At 45.9% G+C, this 25,698-nt stretch overlaps 1 protein-coding gene across 1 annotated transcript; it reads left to right on the forward strand.

The window, feature by feature from the left end:
- Positions 1 to 1,619: 1,619 nt before the first annotated feature.
- HHLA1 (HHLA1 neighbor of OC90) lies at positions 1,620 to 25,698 on the forward strand (the record flags this gene model as incomplete). Its single annotated transcript, XM_084229746.1, has 14 exons — positions 1,620 to 1,698; positions 2,795 to 2,854; positions 4,691 to 4,747; positions 6,256 to 6,336; positions 8,426 to 8,509; positions 8,600 to 8,683; positions 9,562 to 9,645; positions 10,285 to 10,341; positions 10,452 to 10,559; positions 16,697 to 16,750; positions 17,056 to 17,130; positions 21,243 to 21,399; positions 22,986 to 23,068; positions 25,655 to 25,698. The coding sequence occupies 14 exons, from the start codon at positions 1,620 to 1,622 to the stop codon at positions 25,696 to 25,698; spliced, it is 1,107 nt and encodes a 368-aa protein (XP_084085872.1).

Below are 25,698 nucleotides of genomic sequence, written 5' to 3' on the forward strand. Positions count from 1 at the left end.
GAAGGGGATGTCACAGGAGCTAAAGGGCCAGAGGAAAGCCTCTCATGTCATTTTTCTTGTTGCCCACCATTCCCCACCACCAGACACATGTGCACGTGCTAGTTCTCCTCCCTCTCTCTCTCAATAGCTAAGTCTCTCTGCAGAATGCAGTGCGGTGGGCGTGAGTGTGACTCCTTGGCCATGTGTCCATTTCCTGCCAGTTACCGAATAGCTTGGGGGGGGTATATCTTATCTGCCCCAGTGTCACCAATCTGCATACAAAAAAGGGTGGGTCTGAGCACCTACTGTGTGCCAAACACTTGGTTAAATGCTTTGGACTCATTTTCTTAAATTTGCACAAGGACGCAGTAAAGCTGCATTCTCTTATCCCCATTTTGCAGATGAGGAAAACTGAGTTTCAGACGCTAAGCAGATTTGTGAGCATGCAGGACTCCAAGAGAGCCCAACTCTTGCTCCCCTGCAAGGCTTGTCTCTGTTCAAGGCGGCATCCAGAGGAATCACCATTCACGATCTACCAATAATTAAAAGCAAATTAAATGTTTACTAGGATTTCTCAGGACAATTCCAAAGGTGATTCCATCCCAAGCTGACCACAGGACTCCTTAAAATATAATTTGTAATAAGATGCTCAATTCCTGAGGCATTTTGTCCCCAGCCCCAGGGTGCTTTCTCTGGACTTTACTCCAATCCACCTCACTAACCCACCTTCCAAATCTACCCCATTCTCTCCCAGTGGCAAATGTCTGTGTAGCTGAGTGTTAAGTGAGCATCACATTAATCCCTACACATGAGATGCTGTAGTTAAGAGTAATGTGTGTCAGACAGCATTCTGTGTGGTGTCTGGCACACAGAATGCACTCAACAAGCTTTTGCCATTATTCTTATTAGCTTCAGCTTTGCAGCTATAACTCTTGTGCTGATTCTGCACAGGAAATGCCCAGGAGGACAGCGGGTGCTGGCACTGCAGAGAGCGGGTGGGAGTGTGAGCACATACACACTCGTGTTCTAAGACTATTTTCCTACTTATAAACATCACTAATGCTGTATTTGGAGGGTATTTCCTTTCAAAACAGACAGAAAACTCAAGCCAGGCATATGAATGCTCCCCGAATTTGTGCTCTCCCCTCCCACAGTTCCTGACTCATGCACATGCAGGGCCAAGTGAGGTGTGCTGACGTGGGCTGTAAATGAACTTGAGTGTTGGCACTTTCTGCCAAAGCATTTAAGAACATGTGCATAAATCTTCAGCACAGCCACAGTAAACCAATGATTAAGGAGACTGCAGGGGCCAGATGGAGAACTACAAGAAGTTAAGCCTCTGACACCAGGGTCCCTGCGTGACTGTGTGGAGCTGAGCCCCCCACCAATCTGTAGTGAATATGGACCATAAACAAGAATTGACTTTGGTTGTTGAATGAAGCCCATGAGTTCGAGGAGCTAATTGGCGACCATAGCAAACCTGACCTACCCTAACCAGTATCAAGCCTTTTACAGATTGTGTGTCTGCTGCTCCCAATGTGGTGCTGTCAAGGACATTGCACATGGGTGCGGTCAGAAACCCAGTCTGTTTGCTCCCAATGCTTGTTCTTTGCTTCCAGGTGGGCCAGGGTGTCACCAACATGCCAAGCTTCCTGCATTGTGCTCCTCAGGGGAAGCTGTACCTGAAGCTGGCATGTCTCCTGTCCCTTTGGAACACAGGTGGGTCTGGCTGAAGTTCCTGTAGTGTCTGTTCTATAAGCTGGGTCTTCACTGTGCTTGAGAGAATCATAGCAGCCAGTGTTCTAGGCCAGAATCCTAAATGAGCTCAATTGTAATGACAATAAATTCCGTTTCTGATTTTGCCCTTGGACTTTTTGTTTGAGCTGCATTTATGTGACAGAATGCTCATGATTCCGTTCAAGCCACAAACACTGTGGCTCTCTGTTAGCAACAGAGGACTTTGTGATGGGAGGTGTTGTCATCACCATTGCAATAATCCTTGCTGGATTCCTAAGAGAATTTTCTAAATCAGCTCCCTGCTTCTCCCTTGTCTGCCCATGGGCCATTCTCCACGCACTAGCCCAAGTGACCTTATCAAAACTCATCATGTTGCTCCCTCTTGTCTCCTCCTCTGAAAGTTATTCAATGATTTCCAATTTCATGTCATAGTTTCCAGCATGGGACATGGCCATTGCACCATCCCCTGTAACCTCCATTCCCCCCACTCAGACTTTATTTCCATCAGTTCTGTAAAGTCACAGTCACACCCAGCCCAGATCCTGCACACATGCTCTGCCCTCTGCACTGACAACCACTCGGCCTCTTCATTCCTGCTCAGATGCTCCTCAACCTTCAGATCTTAGCCAAACATCACCTTCCAGGGAAGGCTCTCAGATCCCTGCGACTAGATTATCCTGCCTGTCCTACATCCTCTAAGTTCCCTCCATAGTATCTTGTTCAACATTTTTTATTGTTCTACTTTATCCTTGGGTCTTCACTGCCTTCATCTCTGCCTTCCCCACTGGACTCTGAATTCCATACAGATGGGATCTCTCTCATCACATCCCTGGGATCTAACACACATTACCTATCAGAATCTAAGTACTTACTAGCATTGTCAATACCCATTATTATTACTGCTGATCAATAGATATTTGATGACTGAATGAACAAACTACAAGTAGGACTTTAAGAAAGTCACTTCTCCAGTCCAGGTCACAATTCTCTCCTCTCTAAAGTGGGTATTTTGGTTGTCATTCTCTGGGATGTTATGTCCTGATTATAGTTTCTCAGATGAAACCTTGTTTTACTATAGTGTCTGCCATTAAAGAAGAAGCCAAGAAGGAGAAGCTTATGACCTTCCTACCTATGGCAGGTGAGTGGGTAGGTGCTTGTCCCTAGCTCACTCTGCCTTGGGCTAACTCCTGAGCTCCTCCAAGCCTTTCACTCTGTCTATAAAATAGAGATGGTGTCTCTATTGCCATTAGTGTAGTGTTCTAATGGTTAGAGTAGTAGCTCTTCAGAGCTGCTCATTGCTTTATGGTTCATGGGACACTTTATTAAAGCCACAAAGATTGTGACATTCTATTAGCAATAGAAGACTTCATAATGGGAAGTCTTGATAATGCCATCATCACTTCTGTAGTAATTCCATCTTTCTTTGCTTTTTTTTTTTTTTTAGGAGCCAGGGTCCAGGTTTTAGTTCCTAACTTTTTGGTAAACAAGCGGGATGATTATTTTCTATCATCTTGGGTTTTGATTTTCAAGGGGGTGGATTGGGATAACAGTTTACACTTTTAAATTTTTCTTTATTTTTAATTAGCTAATAAATTCACATGGTTCAAATGTAGAAGTTGCCGAAATGTGTAAAGTTAAAATGCTTCCCTAGTCAGCCACTTCCCTTCCTCAGAATACAGCAATTGTACCAACTTCTTGTCCGTAAGGAGGGACAAGGGCCTCCAACTTTCTCCCCTTTAAATGGGAACAACAATTCTTTCCCACAGGTAAGGAAAAGGTGATAAGCTGTTAAGCGTTAAGTATGAAAGGGCCAAGCACCTTCGATATTAACAATACTGCTCAAAAAGAGAACAATAGTTGCACATCTGTCCAGTGGTTTATTTGAAAAGTGCTTTTGTGTAGCATCCTATTGAGAAATCCCAGCTTCAGCTTTGTTCTGCTCACACTTCTTTGTTATCGAAACCCACCCACGAGTTTGTGAGCATAAAAGGAGCAGCAGCAATCACCTTCCTGGGTGACGGGAGTGGTGTTCAAGGAAGGGGCCTGGTGGGGATTTGCACAGGAGCCCCATCCTGGCTGGACGGGGTAAGAAGCCTGTGAGGTGGGAGCCTGTAGCCTCCCTGAAGCCTGGAGACCCAGGTCCCCCATGGCCTGTCCCTAGCCTGCATGGCCAGGTGACCGGCAAGGTCACTGGTGCCTCCCACAGGGTCCACTGCAGCTGCCTCAGAGCTGTCACAGCTCATGGGAACGCCCCTCCATGTGGTAGGGGAAAGAGCCTGAGGAGGATCTCTAGTCAGATCGTCAGGAATTCCTGTCTCAGACTTCCTGCTGTGGTTACTGTCTTGCTCCCCGAGGAGCCATATGATAGGAAAGCGGAGCCCATCAATCCCCACCTACTTCTAACCCCAAATCTGACAATTGGTGGAAGTTGACGTAAGCTGGCAATCGCTGATGGCACAAGTGGATACTTAAAAAGCAGGAAACAACCTGAATATCCATCTACACATAGACAAGTAAAGAAAATGGGGCAGATACATATAATGGAATATTATTCAACCTGAAAAACAAACTTTTAGACTTTAATAACAAAAGATGTTGGTAGACACATCTGTACACTTGAAACCTACATCTTACTATAAACCTGTGACATCTATGGAAGAAGCAGATCCTGCCACATAAACAACACAGTGGCCCTGGAAAACATCTGTCAGGATAGTAGGCTAGACCCAGGGGACAGATCATACGGGAGAGCTGGTTATGGGTCATCAAGCTCGGAGAGATAAGCAGGGGTCCAGATAGTTGGGGGGCTAACAGAGCCATAACCAATGTTGGATTTGGGGTATCACTTAACTTTTCTGGGCCTCGGTTTCATCACCCTTTAAAGGGAGTATTGGGCAAAATGATTTTTAGGAATGGTACAAATTGTGTGAGTTTGCACTTCCACATCACTTCATTCCTAACACTTTCTTTCCAGCATCTGGCAATAACGAAGTTCAGAAGGAGAAAGATGTGGCTTTCCTCGGTGCAACAGGTAGGAGGGCCAGCCCTCAATCCTGGGAGTCGGTAAGGCACTTTCCAGTAAAACAACTTCTCCATCGGAGGGTGGCATGAAAAGTCATCTTTGAATAGAAGAGACTAACGTGATTTGGGGGCATCTCGTCCAAAGCAACTGGTCTTGCGGGTCTCGGCTTTCAAATGTGCTCCGTCCCCTAGAGCAGGCTGACGCCCTGATGCACACGTCCAGCACCCCGTCCTTCGGTGACACCACGTATAATTAATTACACGTGGCTCTCGCTCCCTCCCGAGCCACGCATAGTAAGCTCCATGCAGGTGGAGGTGCGGTACCCACCACCGAGCATATGTGGGCCTCAGTGAGTATTTGCTGAGTGGATAAAGCAGGAACAGATGCTTCTGACCCTCACAACTTCCTCTGGCGTCTTCTTGGAGAGCATGGACTTGACCAAGCGAGCAAGAGGCCTGACATTTCAGGGGGGCGGCTCGCTGCAGTCCTGGGAAGTAGCTTCTGACCCCCTCTTTACCAGGGCTCCCGGGGCACATGTAGGCAAGCTCCCTCTCTCGGAGCCTCAGTTTCCTGGATTAGATGCCCTGGGCCAGGATCACCTGTTTTACTGCAATGTGTATTTCTAGGCCAAGCTCAGGCAAAAGAGACAAGGGCCTCAGGAGAGGGACCCAGGATCTGTCTCTTCAGGGTCTCCCCTCTGACCCTCTTGTTCACAGAGCCCCTGAGGCTCTCCCCTCCTGCAGCCCTTTCTCTTCCCAGTGTCTGGCATCAAAGAAGAGAGAAAGAAAAGGGGTGGAGAGGGGGAATTCTCAATACCCTGCAAGTGCCCCATGGCTGGCCTGGGAGCAACTTCTCTCCTCTGGACCTTCACTCCCAACTACACCACGGGCACAGCCCCGCCCCCTCCACTCCCAGGTTGCTTTCCCTACACCATCATTGGAACGTCAAGTAAAAGTTGAGAAAGACAAGGCTGTAATAGTATAAAGAAGCGCATCCACCACTATTTCCACCTCATCAACCTCGTCTCCAAACCTTCAGGGACCAGCTGGGGACGGGGGTGATTTGTCCTCTCCATCCGACCGCGCCCCACCGGCCCCAAGGAGCGATGGGCCAACCCCTGGATTGATTTTGGTTCCGACATCTAGGACACATCCCAGGCCTTTTCGATCTGAATCGCTAAGGCTGGAACCCTGCGTTACACTGGAGGTGTCTCCAGACCCCACGGTGTCCTTGGCACCCCTTCCTAGAGGAGCAGTTCCCACCAGTCCTGCTCCGTCCACGTGCAGAGACAACAGACACTGAGGGCAGCGCTCCTCCGGCGCTGCCCGACGTCCATCTCCTCTGACGTGTGGCTGTGCAGGCCGCTGCTGTCCCCTGAGGCCGGGAGCTGCCTCTGCTGTTGGAAGCAGCTCAGGGCTTCTACTCAGCCCTCTCCACAGCCTCCTGACGTGGGATAGGAGGACATTTTCTGTGGCCCGGAAAAGCCTGCAGTGACATTGTCTCCGCCTCCCTTTCAGAGCTGCCCGCAAGGTCGGTGGACCTGTCTGCGCTCAACCTGACAGAGCTGGTGAACAGCATGCTGGCCAGAGCTTTGAGAGGTAACCTGTTTTTGTTAAGCGCCACCCTGTCCCATTGTAAACATTTATTATTTGTATTTATTCTCTTTTTAAGACAAGTTTTATTGATTCGCCATTTGTTTACAAAACTGCATCATTCAGGAGCACAGCTTCATGCCAACCCAGCACAGGCCTCCCTCGCCCGCCACAAAGCTCCTGTGCCCATGCCACCTCCTCACCTCCTTCCCTGGCACCGCTTCCCTCCCAACCCTTCTAGCCACCATATTTTTCACAGAATGTAAGAGATATTTGTGTTGTGTTTAGCCACTCGGGCTTCTTTCGTTATTTGTATTCCGCAATTGAGTGACACTACTGGGGAACAGTGTTTCTCTTTCTGACTTACTTCACTCGGCATCGTCGTCCCTGTTGCATCCATATCGCAAAAGGCATGTGCCATCTCCAAAGGCAGGATTCATCTTTTTAACAGCTGAGTAGTATTCCGTTAAACAGCTGAGTAGTATCTCCTTATCCAGCTGGCTGTCGAACATTTAAGTTGATTCCATATACCTTGGTGGTTGTGAAAAATGAAAGATTCCTCAAAAAACTAAAAACACAACTGATTCAGCCATCCCATTTCTGGCTATTTACCCCTAGAATATGCAAACACTGACCTAAGGTTAGTGCAAGCTCACTTTTGTCTCAACACGCTTCCTTTCTGGGCCTTTCTTGGAGCTGCACGAGACAGGGTATGCCTCCATCTCCACTCCTCCCAGTTTAGAGTGGAGGACGTGTTCTCCCTGACTCATGATGAGGTGGGGAGCCTCAGTGCAGCACTTTGAGAACAAGCTGCTTTCCAAACACCCCGTGTGTGCAGATGCTGCTCGTCACAGCCTAACCGTGAGACACGAGCCGGGACGAGGACGTCCCAGGAAATATCAAGTGACGTGTAGTTCAGCGTGTTTCGCTTCACTTTTTAAACATTGTATTGTTTTTACTATTCATTCTTATGTGTTATTTAATTCAGTTATTTACTCTTGGTGGTTTTGTTTTTGTGTGTGAATCCCTGATGACAATCTCAGCGTGGAGCTAGCACTGGGGGGCTCACAGGTGGGCTCTAGAAAAGGGATAAAATATTGAAAGGGCTATTCTTGCCCCAGGCCTCACAGCCCTGCAGGTAAAGACAATAAATGAACACATTTTCTTTCTGACTTTTAAAATAGTTGGCCATTTGATTTCAATGGACGGAAACTTTTTTTCCGGTTGCATGAGGGTAATTTTTTTTTCTTCCAGTGTCAGTCCTCCCTCTTACAAATCCTGCAGACCCCACAGAATGTCACCACTTCTCCCCACCTCCACGGCTGGCCACCAGCTCCCCAACTGTTCTCTGCAATCGCCTTTTATTTTGGGTCCTTCTTCCATAGAAGGCTTATCGGGCTTCCTTCTTCTAAATCTAAAATGATTCATTGAACAATAACAATCCAAATGCCCAAAAATAGATTATTGGATTCAAGAAGATGTGGTATATGGACGTGATGGAATACTATTCAGCAATCAAAAAGATAAACTCATGCCATTCACAGCAACATGAATGGCGCTAGGAGAGATTATGCTCAGTGAAATAAATCAGAAGGAAAAAGAAAAATATCAGATGGTTTCACTTCTAGGAGGAATATAGGGGAACCAAATAAGGGATCAGGGAAAATAATAATAACAATAAAAAACAAAACAAAACAAAAATAAACAGACAACTATAAATCAGAGACATTCTACAGGGGAGAGAGGAGGAAGAAGGATCAAAACGAGGGCAGGACGAGCACAAGGGACTGTGGTGACAGAGCAGGGTGAATCGGTGGTGGAAATCTGTGGGGACTGCACCTGAAAAAAGAAAGCAAACACTCTAAAAAGAATGAGCAATGATGTAAAATATATAAAAATAAATAAATTATTGAAGAAATAGTAAATAAAATTATTCATTGCATATCAAACAACTCTATTTTTTTAATCTCACAGCAAGCCCTTATACTCCCTTGACCTGTCTCCCTGATATATTAATGTCTAGTATCTGTGCACTAGTTTCTATCACTATTTGTTGTCAGTAGGAACCTGTTGTTTATCTCGATCTCTTTGGCAGATAGCAGGAAATTCTTCTCTTTGCTGAGCATCACGTCCTACAGTTCCTTCGCCTTCCACAAGTTTTCTGTGGCCATTTACAACAGTGAGTGCAGGTGCTCTTCTGGGCGGTGATGGCGGGGGGCGGGCCGGCCCGGCTACCTTCAGGATGCTGTGTGAGCATTTCTCTCCGCAGTTTCTAACCTGAAGACAGTGGATCCAGTTAAATTCCCTACCCGGTACTGCTATTGTTTAAACAATCGGACCAATGACCTGTCAGGTGGGTGGCGCTCACCCTGGCCTACCACCTCCCCAGCATCCCCACGCCCTTGCCAACACGGAGGGCTGAAAGAAACCCCCAACATGTCACCAATTGAATAGGCAGAAATTTGTCTTTTCCACTTTTTATTTATATATGAAGGTAGTATGAAATCAGTCATCTATAAGCACGGCTGTCCCACTAGCTAACTCAAGCTTTCATCAAAACAATAACAGCTTTGAGGTAATAACTGGTTTTCTTCCAAGCCTAAGAGTTGAGGGCAGGTCTAAAGGGCAGTAGACAGAAATTCCATGATCAGCGATGGGAATCCCGGCAAGAGTGGGCATTTAGTTCCAGGGCATTTCTCAGATCAGATTTGAATTCTGCTGCATGGAGGGGAGGGAAGGAAGGCCTTCCTGGCAAGGGAGAGAGGGCAGGAGGAGAGAGTCCTGGCTCTGTTTTGTATTATCCCTTATCCCTTATCTCTTATGTCGTCCTTAGTTTATAACCTACTGCGAAAATGGACATCGTGTTTTGAAAATCCAAAATGATGTAAATCAGAATGACATAATTCGGGGCTGTTTATTGTCAGATGGACGTGGTGCTCTAAAGCAATTAGAAGAGATAACTGGAGAAAACCCACAATACAGCAGTGTGACCTTTCACAGCCCTGTGGTGTTGGCAGAGAAGGATCTGGGGAGGAGGCTATGGGAGAAGAGGGTTTACAACAGTGGGACTAAAGGGTTTTCTGCCTCCCTGAAATTAAGACCTTTTTAACAACTAGTAGTATTTTCCTATTCCTCAACATCCCGAATTAATTCATATTTGTCAAATGTACTCTGAGAAATCCAAATAAGTCTCTGAATTAGAAATTTAAAATTCTCCCCATTGTCTTGCAGATTTCACAGCCTTGTTGGTGGACATCATCGGCAATTCCACGAGCTACCTCACAGAGATTTTTAAGTCGACTTCCATCCTCTCAGGTATCTTCGTCTTGAAAATGTCTGGCAAAGTTGAGATTCAGTCCCAGCTTGGGCTCCCCATCACCAGCCCAGCCAAGCCAAGGCTGCCGGGCACCTGTGTGTCATTTCTATTTAGACAACCAGTGTGGTCCAGTGTCAATCACTAGGACTTAAGGACCCCATCTTCCAATCAAAGCTATTCTTGGTGTCCGAAAAATTGAAGAATCCTAGGCTCAAAGTTGGGGGCAGGGGAGAATCTAGGCAGACTTTAGAAAACAACTGCTGAATAGCTGTACCCCCTATTTTAAAAATGAGAAAACTGAGATTCAGAGAGGGTTGAATATCTTGCTCCAGGTTGGCTCAAGATTCACATTGCATTCTACTGAACCCCCTCAAAAAATAATCCCAGAAAATTAGGGTTGCCTTGAGAATAAGGAGTTAGTCTTATTTTCTTGTAACTTCCTGGACTAGGGATTTAATTATAATTTCTGTATAATTATAATATCCCTATACAATTTATGGGGATAAATTATAATATAAATTATAATATAAATTATAATTTATAGGAATTATTTAATTCAGCGTAATTATCCTTTTGACCAAAGACTTAGGGCTTCAGACCCAATGCTAGGTCTTGCTGTGCTCGGGTTTGTCTTGCAGTGAGTCAGACGAATGAATCGGACTGCATCTTCATCTGTGTGATGACAGGGAAATCAGGTGACTCCCCCCACCCCCAGCCTCTTTGACAAGCTCTCTGAGCCGAAAATTAAATGCATCACTCCAACAGGTAAGCCCAGGACTTGCTTCTGTTGGTGTGATTTTTGCAGGAAGGAATCTGTCTGACTTCTGGGAGATGGCAGAGAAATCTCCTGTTATCAATTACACATTCACCAGCAGCACATCAGGTGTTCAGAGTGAGTATAAACCCTCCCAAGGTGTGTTGTCTTAGACCCTGGTTCCACCATGCAAGCTGAAGACTGAATGCAACAACCCTTGGGCGTTTCACCCCACTGTGCTGTGTTACAATGAAAGGATTTTCATTTTTTTTTAAGTTTCTGAATTCTCTTACAAAGGAAAACTTGGCAACCCTGGATCTTCCCCCTCACCCATGGCAGCTAGCAATTTGAGTAGCTGCTGCCCCCGCTGCTCCCATTAAGAGGGACCCCTTTCCCCTGTTTTCCATAGCCCAGTGCCTTGAGGGACCCCTTTCTCCTGTTTTCCATAGCCCAGTGCCTTACACTCTCCCCCCAACCCCTGCCAGGCCTTATTTCTCTACATACCCGTTCATGGCCATAAGAGCAATAGTCTTAAAATATGATTGAATTATTTTACTTCACTGCCCAGAACTCATGAGTCAGTAGCAGACTCCTTAGTGTAGAGAGTACATTTCTCTGTCTTCAAGGCCACTCTCATCTCTGTCCTTTTTCCATGAAGTCTCTGATAAAAGGACACTGATGTCCTTGCTTCTCCTGGCAGATGACATATTGATTAACTCCATGACCCTGCAACTTTGCTCATGTTGTTATCCCAGTCTGGAACCCTTTCCCTACTTTTCCATTGTTTCAGATACTGATTTGTCTGTCAATTGCCAGCTTAGAGACTTTCTCTTCTTTCCCAAAGATCCTCCAGTCAAAATCTTCCATCCTCTGTAGTCCTACAACACAGTACTTGTACGTCATTTGGACTCTATATTGTTCCTGGTTATATCACAGTTGACTATGTATGTCCATCACCTCACTAGTGATACCTGGAGACAGAGACCAGTCTTCCAAAGCTCCTGTCTCCCCTCTCAGTACCTCACACTGACCTTGCACATAGGTCATCATTGTTTCTTGGAATGAAATGAAGTTTACAACAGTCCCCTAATTCAGATTCGTATTCATTGTAGGACAACCCCTGGTTATGCTGAGAAGGGAATAGCAACTTGTGTGGAATGAGGCTACTTAATAAGATAAAAAAGATATTTATTGGGTTCCCTTCTTCCGTCCAATTCTGAGGGCAAATCTGAGGGTGGAGCAAGTATACTTCTTCCATGACTTTCCACTTTCCACCTCCAGTCTCAATTATGTCTTCCCTCTTGTGCTCCCTCACTCATGTGCTTGGGAAGAGAAAGTAAACCTACAAATCGATGTGCCTGACAGCCAGTCACATGGCTGAGGGACAGTTTCATTGGGAGGCACTTAACTCCATGCCCAATTGATCTAGGGGCATGGACAGACATGTGGTGCATGTGGGGTGCTGAGCCCAGCGGTAAGGCAGGCGAGCCATGAAGCTGGAGGCCCACTTTCTGCAATTGCACGGGTTGTTCCCAACATACCATTTCCTACTGAAGAAGCAAGTAGGGGCCAAAGTCCAACAGAGGTTCTGCCCACCAGTCTGTAAGCCATACTCGTGTACCCAGAGACAGGGTCCCAGCAGGCCAGTGGGAGTCTGGTACCCTAACATCCAGCCCTCCACCATGGAAGCCTTCCTTAGGGGAAATATAGGGGAAAGTTGACACTTTGCTTCATGGCAAAAAGAAGGACCCTGGGCAGATCTCCCTGAGAATTGAGCCTTCTGCTAGCTCTTTGGAAACTGTTTTTCAAGCAGTTTCTGCCTGGCAGACCCTGGTCCCCAACATTTCATTTCTGGCTCCTAATCATATGCACAGGTTGCATGGAGCAAGTCTAATCCTCTTTCAGGGACAAGTGCCAGAGCCATGGAGAGGCTGAGGGCTGCAAAGTGGGCTAAGGACTCTGACAGGATCCAGGTTCTGTTCGGGTGTTGGTCTGACAGCTTTGCATTTGTTCACAGCACTTCTTCGGAGACGGGTATTTTAGCTTAATTTATCATTCAAGGTGCAGCCCTCTGTTTGGCGATGTACGGTTCTATTCTTAGGCTCTATTCTGGGTAAGCATAGAACCCAGATGCCCAGAACATCTCTGCATTCTGTGTGATAGTTTACAAGGACCTTTCAACAACCTGGCAACTTTTTGTGCTCAAAATGCCAAGCTCATCGGTCCTGCCACTCACTGTCTCCCGAATGTGCAGCTACCAGGGCAGCCATGACTTCAATCCTCCCACCCACAAGCTGGCAAACACTACGGACAAGCCCCCTCCGTGGAACCCCAAGCACCAGAGTATTTTCTCTGAAAGCCTCCTCCTGGCCAGAGACAGCTCCTTCTTCAGCGGGATTGCAGACCAGGCTTCCTGAGCATAATGCCAGGACAATGGCCCCACGGGACACCTCTCCTCCTGTGCACCCCACCTTGGGTAAGAAGCTTCCCACCCTGTCCTCTCCTATCCTATTCCTCTCCCCTGTTCCCTCAAGGCTCCTACAAATACGTGAAAACTTTCCTTCTAGCCCTTCCCAGCCAACCCCTTTCTTCTTCAGCCCCCCTGCCTTAAGTGAGAAATGGGTGTGAGCCTGTATAGGTTCCATGAGAACAGACAATGGCAACAAGTGTCATTGGCATAATATCCTGCTAACATTTTATATTTATACTTTTTCTTAAATTTTGAAATAGTTTATGACTCACAGGAAGTTGCAAGAATAGCACAGAGCATTCTTCCATCTCCTTCACCCAGTATCCCCAATGACAACACCTTAAATAATTGAAATATAGACATTTTTATTTCATCAGAACATTTAGCAATATATCTCCCTGAAATGCACACTGAATCACTGAATGGTGAAATGCAGTCAATATTTCGCAGCAAGGCTAGGTTAATTTCTAGTTGGCTGGAGAATGATGCCAAGAATAAGTTAATGGCTCGATGCCAGCATGACGGCATACCAAGATTGTCTCCGAGATGCAAAGGCAAGCTTGTCCCTATTTGGGAATTAGATACAACTGAGATCAGGTTTCCATGAACATCAATACTGCCTCAGTGGGTTCCAACAATGAACCAGGTCATCAGAATTCATTCGTTTTCCAAAACATGTGTTTATTTTTTTTAAGATTTATTTATGTATGCATACAAGAGCTGGGGTACAGGCTAGAGTTGTGGGGGGGCGGTGAGAGGATTCACCAGAGACAGAGTGGGGAGCAGAACAGTCGGACTGACTGAAATACACTGCTGAGGGGAGCAGCAGGGAGACAGGAAAGGTCTGACTCACCATGTGGATTGCTCCCTGGCCAGCCAGGGATCGAACTTGTGCTGCAGAGGCTGCAGACAGCTTCATAGGTTGCATCTTAACCCTTTGCACCACCAGGGAGGCCCCAAAACATATATTTGATACTAGACCCCAAGGTAGCTCTTAAAAAGACAGCTCCCTCGATGATATTCCCTTTCTGCCCTGAACTCACAGGCCAGGAAAGAAAGACACAGGCAGGTAACTTGATCGTTGTGACCCAGCCTACAAAGAGCTATTGTGCAGGGAAAGCTCTGAGCCAGGCTCCCCAAGGAGGTAAGAACTGGTAGGAGTCAGGTAGGCAGAGAAATAAGAATGAGGAAGACGAATCAACTTTATTAATTAAAACAGTCCTTAGCACAATGACCATCTTCATGACAATCACACAAAATTAGAAACCTTTCCGGTACAGTATGAAAAAAAATGTGATTGCAATTGGTAAGAAAAAAAATCATGGAATTTCTAGCTATAACCCTAAGAGCAAAAGAGCTAGCTTTATATACAAAAATGAACAAAAATTTAAAGAGAGTGGCAAAAAAAATTTTACAGTAAATGACTATTATTAACTAAATGAAGTGATATGCCATATTTTGAAGATGGCAACTGTTCCCAACTAAGAATTGAAAATTCTTCAAGAGAGTTAGTCTAGAAAAATGTGAAAAATATAATTTTAATCCCTACCTATGGAATGAACAAGTGAGAACCTATAACAATTGGTTCAATGATGGGAGAGTTAACATTATTTTAACAATCATGTGAAATTGTAGGGCAGGCATTATTGTTATCATTATTATTATTACTATGAGTTCAGTGACTTGCCCCAGAATTCACAGCATGGAGGAAAAGGAGGATTTACTCCCATAGGTCTCTTTGCTTCAAACTCCATAATCTTCCCTCTAAATAAATTAGAAATGTATTTCTGAGGCCTCCCCGGTGGCACAGCAGTTGAGCACTGGGTTGCAAAGCTGCCTGCAGCCTCTGCAGCGCCAGTTCGATCCCCGGCTGCCGGGCGAGGGTCCCACATGGCACAACAGACCTCTCCTGCCGCCTGCTGCTCCCCTCAGCAGTGTACTTCGTCAGTCTGCCTGTTCTGCTCCCCGCTCTGGCTCTGGTGAATTCTCTCACCCTCCCACGCCTCTGACTGTACCCAGTGCTTGTATAAACAAACAAACAAACAAACAAACAAATAAATAAATAAAAAGAAACGTATTTCTTAAATGTGAGAATGAACCCACTGTGCCCCCACACAGGCCCTCTCCAATTGTCTGGATGTCCGAGGGATTAGAAATCTTTTTCCAATCAAATTTTATTCAGCTGCCACTCGTTTACAAAGCTTTATGATTCCAGGAGCACAGCCCCCTCCTCCATATGTGTATACACTCCACTCACCGCCCCCGAAGTTCCAGTGCCAACACGCAATCACACCAGCCCCTCTACCCTCTACTCTTTCCTCTCACCCGCTTCTCCTTCCCCTCCAGGAACCACAATATTTTTCACAAAATCTAAGAGTTACTTTTGTTGTGTTTTGACAGTTTGTTTGCTTTGGTTATTTATATTCCTCATTTAAGTGAAGCCATCTGGTATTTGTCTTCCACTTTCTGATTTATTTCACTTAGCATAATCACTTCTAGTTCCATCCATGTTGTTGCAAAAGGCAAGATGTCATCTTTTCTTAACAGCTGCATAATATTCCACGGGGTATATATACGGCTCCTTAATCCAGTTGTCAGGCTTTTAGGTAGGTTTCATGTCTTGGCTGTGGTGAATAATGCTGCTGTGAACACAGAGACGCAGATATCTTTTTTAATTAGTGGTTTTTTTCTTAATTGTAGTTAGGAAGCAAAATTTAGTTTGGTCCACATACTCCAGTCCAGGGTAAAGTTAAGCCCCTGCATCATCTATTACACAGTCACATTGCTTTGCCCTTTGATTACATGTCAATGTCTTGGCAATTTTACCATTTTTGCAATTTACCTGATCTAAGTGGTCGAGCAAATGTGTCCTGTCACACTGTCACTTGAACAGCTACCAGGAGGGTGGCCGGAACTTTGTGGGTGACAGTCAACCAGCAGCCAGAAGCTTCCACACTACCTGTGCCCTGGGCCACCGATGAGAAAACACCTGGAGGGCCCCCCTGGGAAGCCTCTTCCTCCAAGCCCCCGGGATCTCCAGTTGCTGAGGAGCCCATGAGCACTTGGGTTCTTTCTGGGTTGCCTGCTAGGACGGTGGCCTCCCCCAGCAGCCCGCCCCAGGCCAGCCCGACCTCAGGTAAGAAACAATGGCCATGCCCGCCTCCCGATCCTTAACCCAACCTGAGCACTGTTTCTTTTTAAAACCCTTTCTAAATTTTTGAAAAATGCATGTAAAAAAGAAAGAAAGCAGAAGCAAACAACATAATTAATAATCATCACGAGCCCGCTCCTCTTCTTTGCCCCCCCCCGGTACTCCCCACCTTGGAATGAGTGAATGAATGAATGTAAACGCCTCTTTGCAGGGAGTTTTCCTCTTTCATGGACCCATTTCCCTGCAGCTTTATTCTCTCAGGAAAGTGGCAGGCAGTCTCTAGGGGTGGGGGCAGCACGGGCACACACCCAGACTCGGGAAAATGAGAAACAGGCCATTCTCTGCTCCCCAGAGCACTGTGCTCTCACTCTGCTTGTGCAACACCATCACTGGGTCTTTCTATCACGCCACGCCAGTGTGAGCTGCTTTGCCCCCCGCCGGCACGCCAGGCAGGCCATGCCACGACGGATGGCTTGTTCATGTCCTCCTTGGCCCTGGTAATGCCCCATTGCAGATTCTATTTCTTGCACCTTTCTGCATCCTCAATGCCCCACCGGTTACCTGGCTGAATAACAACACTGGGTGACTAGGGCGAGACTGGTGGCCTGGGCTTCTTTCCTTGATCAGGCATCTTGAGCAGAAATGCAGGCTCACCTCTGTCTCATCTCCCTCCAGGAACACAGACTCCGAGTCCAACCAAGGCACCGGCTCCCAAGTACCCACATGCAGGTAAGACTGTGCCACCGGAGAAAGAAACCCAAAGTGCAGACAGAAATCGTAGCTTGGGAAGAGGGGTGGATGGGGCAGGCAGACTTAGCTGTTTACTGTCCTGTGTAGGTTCTAGAAGAACCAGGAAAAGTCCGGCAGAGCTAGTTTAGAAGCCTTGACGTGCTGTGACATTGCTCTGTGGCATTAGATAAATCATGTCCTCTTTCTGGGCTGCAATTTCCCTATGGATTTCCAGGACTCTGCATCCTTCAGTGCTAGGACTGTCTAGTAGTGTGTGTCAGCCAAGCTCACCTCACCCCTTACAGGTGACCTGCCTGCAGCCTGGCCATTCTCCCCGGGAGAGGAGCCGGCCCTGGTCCCCTGGCCCCACCAAGTCTCCAGTAAGTGCCAGCTCCCTGTCACTACAAGGGCTTTTGTTTGTCTTGAACAAGATTGTGGAGCAGAAAGAAAAAGACTTGTTTAATATATTTTGGTCCACACGGCTGGGATTCAGATGCTAACTCTACCATTTACTGGTGAGTTTGGCTCTGGCACACGGCATCCAGGATTTAGTTTCCTCTCCGTAAAGGGAAAATAATAGCAATGATTGTGGTTGCTGAACTTGTCTGTTTTCCACCAGTTCTTTTGATTTAAATAAGATAGCATGTGTAGAAGTGATTAAGGACTAAAGAGCTCTGTGTACTGAATCCAGTAAACATTTATTGAGTGAAGACAATCAACCCAAGTGCCGTGTGCTTGGCAAGTGGAAGCTGTTCTTTTATATTTTTGAATTGAAGCAACATTGGTTTATGACACTGCGCCCTTCAGTGGTACAGCTCTACCCTGCGACATTGTATATACCGGTTTCCACCCACCACATTGACCCTTTCACCCACAGCCACCCCCTCCCACCTCCCACCTGCATTGATTTCCCCTCTGATAACCACCATTCTTTTGTCAGAATCTGGGAGTTTTGTTTTGCGTTGGTATTCATTTGCTGTGTCCCTTTAACTCGCAGGGATGACCCTCACAGTGTCAGTTTCTCTGGCTGGCTAACTTCACTTAACACAGTCCCTCCTGCCTCATTCACGCTGCAGTGGTGGCATCGCACAGCTGCGTAGTACTCCATGGTGCATTTTACCACATTTTCTTTGTCCACACCTCTGGCTCCCGTAATGAGCATGGGCACTAGCAGAGACAGAAAAAAGAGTAAAAGGTGACGCCAAAATTCAACCCCTGTCCCTGGATGTGATTTACTTTGTTCTGTTTCAAAGCCCACATGCCTTCCCCTCCCTGCACCTTCATCCTTAGAGAACCGTAGAGGGATCATCTCCCAGGTTGTGGCCAGGCTGTAGGACCCCTGAGACAGCCCCAGGGCTTCCAGTTTTGGGGTTTATGCTGCACCGTCCCAGATCTGGGGTGTCTCACACTCCTCTTTTTGGTTGAGCCAGTTCCCTTAACAAAGAAACTGATACAAAGCGAGGCCTGCAAATCTGGTGAAGTCTTTGGCCCCGCTGACGCCTGGATGCCTTTCTGTACTAGCTTCCTGAATGTTCCTGGAACTGTCCCATCATCTGTCGACAGGCATTATTAAATTTTGGAGCGTGCACAGACTCCTTTTTCATATCGCCTAAGATCTGCCTCAGCCCCACCATCTACCTGCAGTGAACGGTGAATGGGCCTTTCAAACACAAAGATGTGATAAAGCTACAAAGGGAAATTATAGCCAGTTTTCCCCCAGTGGGTTCAGAAGAGATACAGTGCACTGGTGGTGCAGATGGGGGTAGTTGTCAGTGGGTTTTAGAGACAAGTTAACTATACCTGTGCCTGTACCTACCAATGTGGCAACATCTGTATATGTATCTGTATCTGTACTATAGCTATGTCTACCTTTACAGTTGTATCTGCCAGCCAGCCAGCCATCTAGTGAGAAACAGAATGGCAAATTAAGGTGGGTCTGGCATCTCCCAGTAAATGATTCTACCCATCCATGAAAAATCATGCCTCAAGACCTGACACTCGCTCATTATCCTCTTGTGAATATTTATTGTGCTCCCACTGTGTGCCACACACTGTGTTATGCTTATTTTCACGTTTTCTCTACAATAATTCTGCAAGCTAGGAAATGTCATCTTCAACAAGTAATGTTGGTGAGTCCCCCAGGTGAAAAGTAAGTTTTGAGCCCAGATATCTAATTCTAAAGCCTGTGCTCATTCCACCTCATCGATGTGACTTCCCCCAAGAATTTTCCTATGTGCCAAAAAGTCCAGTTTGAGCAAGAAAGTGGCAAAGTTATTAAGAGAAAAAGCAATAAAGTACTCTGTGCATCCAGAGAGGAAGACATGACTTACACCTGAGGGCATCCTTCACGAGGATGCTGATGACTGAGAAAGTGGCACCTGAACAAGGTTTGCCTCTAAATATGCATTCTGGGTAAAGGCACAATATATGCAAAGGTCCTGAGACAGGAAAGGACTGATGCTTCCAGGGACTTAGGTCTTTAGGACTGCAGGCCTGGGGCTGCGAGGCAGTGAGGAATGAGGCTGAGGTCCGTGTTGAGGCGTGTGGGCCTCTTCTGAAGCAGTGATGTGGTCAGATTTGCAGAAACTTTCCTCTAGCTATACAGGGCAGAGACTTAAAGAATGAAGCCATGAGCAGGGAAACTGGTGTGGAAACTATTGTACTAACGATGGCCGGAGGTGATGGGGGCTGACACCGGGGGTGGCACTGTAGATGGGGAACTTGAATGATATTAAGGAGGATATAATGATGGATGTGTGAGCTCCTGGAAAGAACCAAAGATTGTGCCCAAGTGTCGTGTCCTGAGATGGAGGTGCAAGGTGGGAGGGGGGCCTGGAAACAAGCGCTAGGAATGGGATGTGTGTGCAGAGGTCAAATGTGGTGGTTATGAGCCTGCCGTCCTACTGATCAAACCACAGAATCGCTCAGACCCTTATTAAATAGTACATCCAATATCTACCTCCCATGACTTTATGTGGATTAAATGAAATCACATATGTAAAGAACTCCGGAAAGTGTCTAACACAAAGCCGTGATCAATAAATGCATAGGTATGAAAGTGGATGAGTGTTCTAGAAGGTCTGCTGTTCCAGGTGACACAGGATAATGATTTAACATTTCTAAATGTGTTGCTGAATCTTTGTCACTATGAGGCACTTCAGCACTTTAACAAATGTATAACTGCTGAGTTATAATTTTCAAAAATTAAATCCCTGAATCTCATAAAAATATGAAATGCACACATGTCAAAGATGTTTTCAACTCATTATTATTGAAGAAACCAGGAAAATATTAAGACTGATTCAATGGAGAATTTGAGAAATAAGGTTTTGTCTAGTCAATCAAAGAAATTCGAAATGAATTTGCTAATTGATATCCTACAGCAACAAACTCTTTATTTTTGCTCAACAAAAATCAGTTGTACACCTTCACCAGAAAAACAGGTAATATTTGGATTGCTGTTAGACAAGAATTATTTATATTGCTAACAGTTAGTCTCTACCCCTTCCGAGTTGTGCAATCACCTAGTCGATAAAAGGGGCAGGCCCTGTTTAACCAGAGGGTTCCCCTCAGAGCCTGTCAGGCAATGTCAGGCATGCACTAAAAGAACCTCAGTGATTCTTTTAGTTTATTTCCAGCATTTTCCTTATCCTAGAATTACTAGTGATTAGCAATTCTATGCCAGAAGATTACTACTAATCTCCTAATCTAATCTCAGATCACTAGAAAGAGAGCACTGCACCAAGGTGCTTTTTCTTTCTTTTTCATTTGTGTGTCCCCAATATTTATTAGCAGTGGCTAGCATGCGGGGGGGGGGGTGCAACAAATTTCTAATAAGTCGATAATAATAATAATAGCTTGTGTTTATTGTTTATTACGTGCTAGGAACTTTGCATGGCACTTCATATAAATTATCTTATTTACCCTCCCTGTCACTTTAGGTGACACAGTCCATGCACATGTACACACTCCCACTCACAAATGCATATACCTCATCCATGCAAACGCATATATCCCTGTGCGCACACATGCACATACATTTACTTGCACATACACAAACATGTATACCCACATACACACGTGCATGTGCACGTAAGCCCTTGAAAACACATTGTCATACCCCACATCCTCTGTACTGTCAAATTATTTGCCTTTCTCCATCAGCAAGCCTAGCATCATGCTGAGTCTTTGTGGGCTCTAGCTCTTACACCAGAAATGCCTCCACCAGATGCGTTTCTGCTCAATGTTTTAGCTCCCTGTTTAATATTTCCTTCTCAGAAACCACCTCTGAGTTCCTCCTGGAGCTGGAGCCCCACCTCCTCTCCTCTTATCTCTCAGAACTCCAACAAAGGGGAAGCACTGCTATCCTTACCTGTCTGTCTGGGTCACCTGAGATCAGGGGCAAGACTGTAGTCATCCAACATGATAACTAGCCAAGAAGACACTTGCTGAATTCTTGTGGATTTAAATAGTCTAGGATTATTTTTTCTAGGGTGTCCTCAGCCATTCCTCAAAGAGGGGGCCCAGACAGCTGCTCCTCCCACTCTAGCCTTCCAGAAGCTCAACCCTTGCCTCATGGAGCTGTGCCGCTTCTTCCAGCAATGTCTCTGCATGGCCCCCAAGAGGGTCCCTGGGATGGAAGCCGTGAGGTAACCTGGGCAAGTGGCTGCGTTTTACATTCAGTATTTACAGGCTCCCATTCTCCTGGCTTTGTTATAGGCCTCACAATAGGCAGACATGACACAGTTCATACACAAGGGTTAAGGGCTTTTCAAGGAATCAACCTCCAAGGAGTCCTCTGCCAGACTGCACCTTTTTTGAGAGCAAGGATGGAACTTCATCCATAACTGAGTCCCCAAAACTAAGTGCAGGGTGAACAAAGTAAATACAGTTGAATCAAATTGAGTTGAGCTAAACTGAGTTGAGTTGAGCTGAACTGAATTGAGTTGAACTGAATTGAGTGGGGCTGGGTTGAGTTGAGCTGAGTTGAGCTGAATTCAGTTGAGCTGAACTGAGTCATGTCACTTCTGGTGGAATGATTACAGAAGATTTAGAATGGTCCCCTGAACCCAAATGCCCTCATTCTGGTGACATTTGCTAGAAGACAATAATCACAGGATGTGTCCATCTAAATTCTGCTTCTAGCAGTAACTTGCTTGCCAAATAACAAGGTTGTAAAAAGACAATTGGAATGCAGACCCTGCCTTATTTAAGAAGCTCTGGGTTTGGACATGTTCCTTCCCTGAAATCCTGACATCCTGCCCCTTTATCCTGAGATTTATTCTTGGCTATAAACCCAGAACCAAAAACAAGATGAATATTTCTGCTCCAGTGTTCTGGGGCCTTTTCCTTAGATCTTTAATGCTATTTTCTAAGTCTACTCATGAGCCTTCAACTTTTCAAATCTCCATCATCCTCCGGGTCTGAGTCCTAAGTTCAGCTTTGCTGCCTTTCCCCATCATGCCTCTCTGGCCCTGGTCTTGGACCCCTCGGTCAATGTGGGTGTTTCTTCCATCTCTATACAAGAAGGTGGAGACATTTCTCAATACCACAGGCTGATCCTAAAGAGAAAATATTTTCAATAGCACTTTCTGGGTTCAATAAATAATGATGTTCAGTCATTTCTGATGTGAGTCAGAAACACACCCAGAAACTGAGGTTTACATAGTTGGGAGAAAGAAATGATCATAAATGCAAATTAAAAATATATCATATTAAGTGACAGAACCAAGTGTTGCAGACAGGAAAAAACTTTTAATCTTATCCCTCTGGGGAAAAATCACTTTAGAAAAACCTAAATATTGCAAATATTTACTAGAAGAACCAATGAGGAAAGCAGAAGTTTGGAGCTTAAATTTAGCAAAGTAAGCCCATTTAAGCCTGCACTTAAGCAGCTAAAAGCCTAGGCCTGCTCAGCCCTTATGCTTCTGATAACCTGTGAATGTAGATTCTATTAAAGCTTCTTGTCTATATTTGAAAAGTTGAAGGCCCAGAGAATTGAGAAATCAGCCTGAAGTCACACATCTTAGTAAATAACTACTCTGAAACAAAAAAGTAAGTCTTGTCTGAGCTTTTTCCTACCCCACCTCACTCTCCACTCTCCTCCCACACCCTGTGAGGATGGAGCAAGGGTTCTTTGCTGAGAATAATTAGCTACTATGACTTTTTAAACTCTGGTTTCTTGTAATAGACTTCACAGGGTGCTGACGGCTCTCCCTCTCATGCAAATCTTTAGGTACTGTCTTGACTACTACTCCTGGTTTCTGAAGAATGCAACATACATCTGCCAGAGGGTGAAGAGAGTGTCCTGGTCATATAGTAAGTGTGCAGTTTGACTGTGGTGAGACTTGGCAATAAATGCCTGATATGATCAGATTTTCTTGCATTAGCAGGGTCAGAAGAAGTGGTGTAACTTATCTAGTCACTCCCTGTGGGAGACAAAAAGAGTCTAGGGCATTTCTGACTTCCCTTTCCCAACAACTTGATGTTTGTGACGATGTCTGGGGGCCGGGGAGAGGGCGTGTAGAGCAGGGTCTTCCTGACCAAGCACTGCTGCTTTCTACAGGATCCCAAGCAAATTTCTGAGCATCTCTGAGTCCCCTTGTAAACTAAAAAGGCAAAGAAAAATGAAACAAAAGAGAACCCTACATAAGACATTTGACCAAAGTGAAATGTTTTCAAGTTATTCAAGAAAAACAAGGCAGATCAGGCCTGGAAGCGGTGCCTGAGGCCTCGTCCTTGTCCTGATGGCCTCATTTGCACCAGGACGCTGGACATCTTGGTTTTTCTCCCACCCCAGCAGACAAAAATGACTGATCCAGTCTGTCTGGCCCCAGAACCAATGATTTAGTCATTTTATTTTGCCATTGCATGGACTGTCCAATCAAGGAATATTGATCTAAAATTCATGAAGTTATATTGAGCTCTGAGAAATCCTTTCTTGATGTAACTCAAATAGAAGCCGGGTGTTTGTGTGACCCAGACTGCGCAGTGGTTTGCATTTAAAAGGCAGCAGCAGTTTAGCGACCCAATCTCTCCTTGTGCTTCTGGAAGAGCATCAGATGGGATCTACGGCCTCTCTTCTTAGAAACACATCATTTTTGCCCTCTATTGTCTGTCACTTCCAGAAGCTGCCCTCTGAAAGCCCCCTCTGTGCTGTTTTCCAACTTCTCACTCACTAAGTCTCCTAAAATCAAACTTTTGACTCAGTTTCCTGATACTCCTCTGTTGTTTGTTTTGTTTTGTTTTGCCTCCATATTTGCTTCTCTCTGCAATAGTTCTCTTAGTTCATATGCAATTCCATCACCCCCCTTCTGCCATCTTCTCTTTCAGTCATCACTTTTTTTCTGCCACATGGAAGCCAGTCATTTGCCGCGCAGGCCTGAGAGCTCAGTAATCACAAGTAGAGCTTTTTCCACTTGCCACAGGGAGCCGGAACACGCCGTCCTGACAGCCGCTTATAACTGAGTGACGCTTCTTTTGTCCTTGCCATATTAGAGTCTCTGCACAAACAACAGATGACCCAAACAGCATATTAATGAGCTTAGATTGACCTTATTCAACCTGGGGAGATGAAGTAGAGAGCCCTGGGCAGAGCAAGGAAGAGAAGGCTGCTCCCAACGTGTCTTTGCTGCCAACTGGCCCAGAGGCTGGTACCAGGGTGTGGTCCTGCTCACACCCTGGCACTGACCTGAATAACACCCCAGCTGGTGTACTGCCATACACCTGCCCTCTGGAAGACTCGGGGCTGTCACTGGTGCTGTCAGAGTTCAGTGCCTGTCTCTCTCTGTAGTGTTTCCTTCTGTTAGTGTAACAGGGTGGTCCCCAGGAAAGGGGGAGGTTCCCTGCCCCACCCAAGGGAGGGTGGAGCTGAGCAGGAAGAGGAGAAGCAGAAGAAGAGACTGAGGAAGGAAGCAGGATGGAGCCAGGAGACCTGGAGGAGGCGCATGGAGCCTAGAGACATGTGAAGAAACTGCGCTTGTCTTTTGGTCGTGGACTGGGTGACACAGATGTGGGTGAGACCCGTGGGGAGGTGACCATGGCAGCTTTTATCTTGATGTTGATGTTGCTCTTTTCCTTCCGGGCTTGTCCAGTTGTTTGTGACCCTTTTCTGTGGGTCCCCACTGGAAGATGCTTTAGACTTGTGGCAGGCTTTGGGGCCTTGTTCTGGGCCAATCCCATTTGGATGGACTTTTACCCACGAGGGGACGGGTAACTCTGGATGCTTCATTTAGAAACTAGACTCTTTGCCTTACCTGTATTGTTTCCTAGTTTTATTAAAGTTCCTTCCCATTAAAGTCTCCTATGTTTTGTGTTGATGCGGCGGATGGCAGAACCCATGTAGAATAGGCAGGTTTGCGGGGTTTGGGCTGCCCCTCTCCCTGTCCTACAACATTAGGAGATAGACAGGCATGTTAAAAATTTTAGATTTAGTTGAGAAAAAATCAGTTTGAACTTGGCAATAGCCAGTCTAGCAGAGAGAAAGGACCTGTGCAAGATGCAAGACTTATAGGCAGAAGGTATGAGAAAAAGGATGTGATACTGGGTGGAAAAGAAGGGTGGTTATTGCAGTGCTCGTAGGGGATGGCAGAGTCTATCCGGCGGCTGATCAAGCAAACCTGTGGCTTAAGACTCTGTTTCTGTCATTAAATTAATTCTTAGTTTGGTGACATGAGCTATCACATAAGCAGCTCGCTTTGGGGCTATTGTCCTATTGTTGTTATTGTTTTTAAAGATTCATTTATTTATACAAGCACTGGGGTACAGGCCAGAGGCGCGGGAGGGCGAGAGAATTCACCAGAGACAGAGCACCAAGCAGAACAGGCAGGTGGACCCAAAGCATTGCTGAAGGGAGCCGTTGTTTTTAACACTTTCTGTACCTGAGTTCCTCTTCTTCTTTTTCAGCCTTAAAACAAAAATGCCTTGAGAATATTTGCAAGTCAGTGTGA

This window comes from Talpa europaea (assembly GCF_964194135.1).
Source record: "Talpa europaea genome assembly, chromosome: 3".
NCBI lineage: Eukaryota > Metazoa > Chordata > Mammalia > Eulipotyphla > Talpidae > Talpa > Talpa europaea.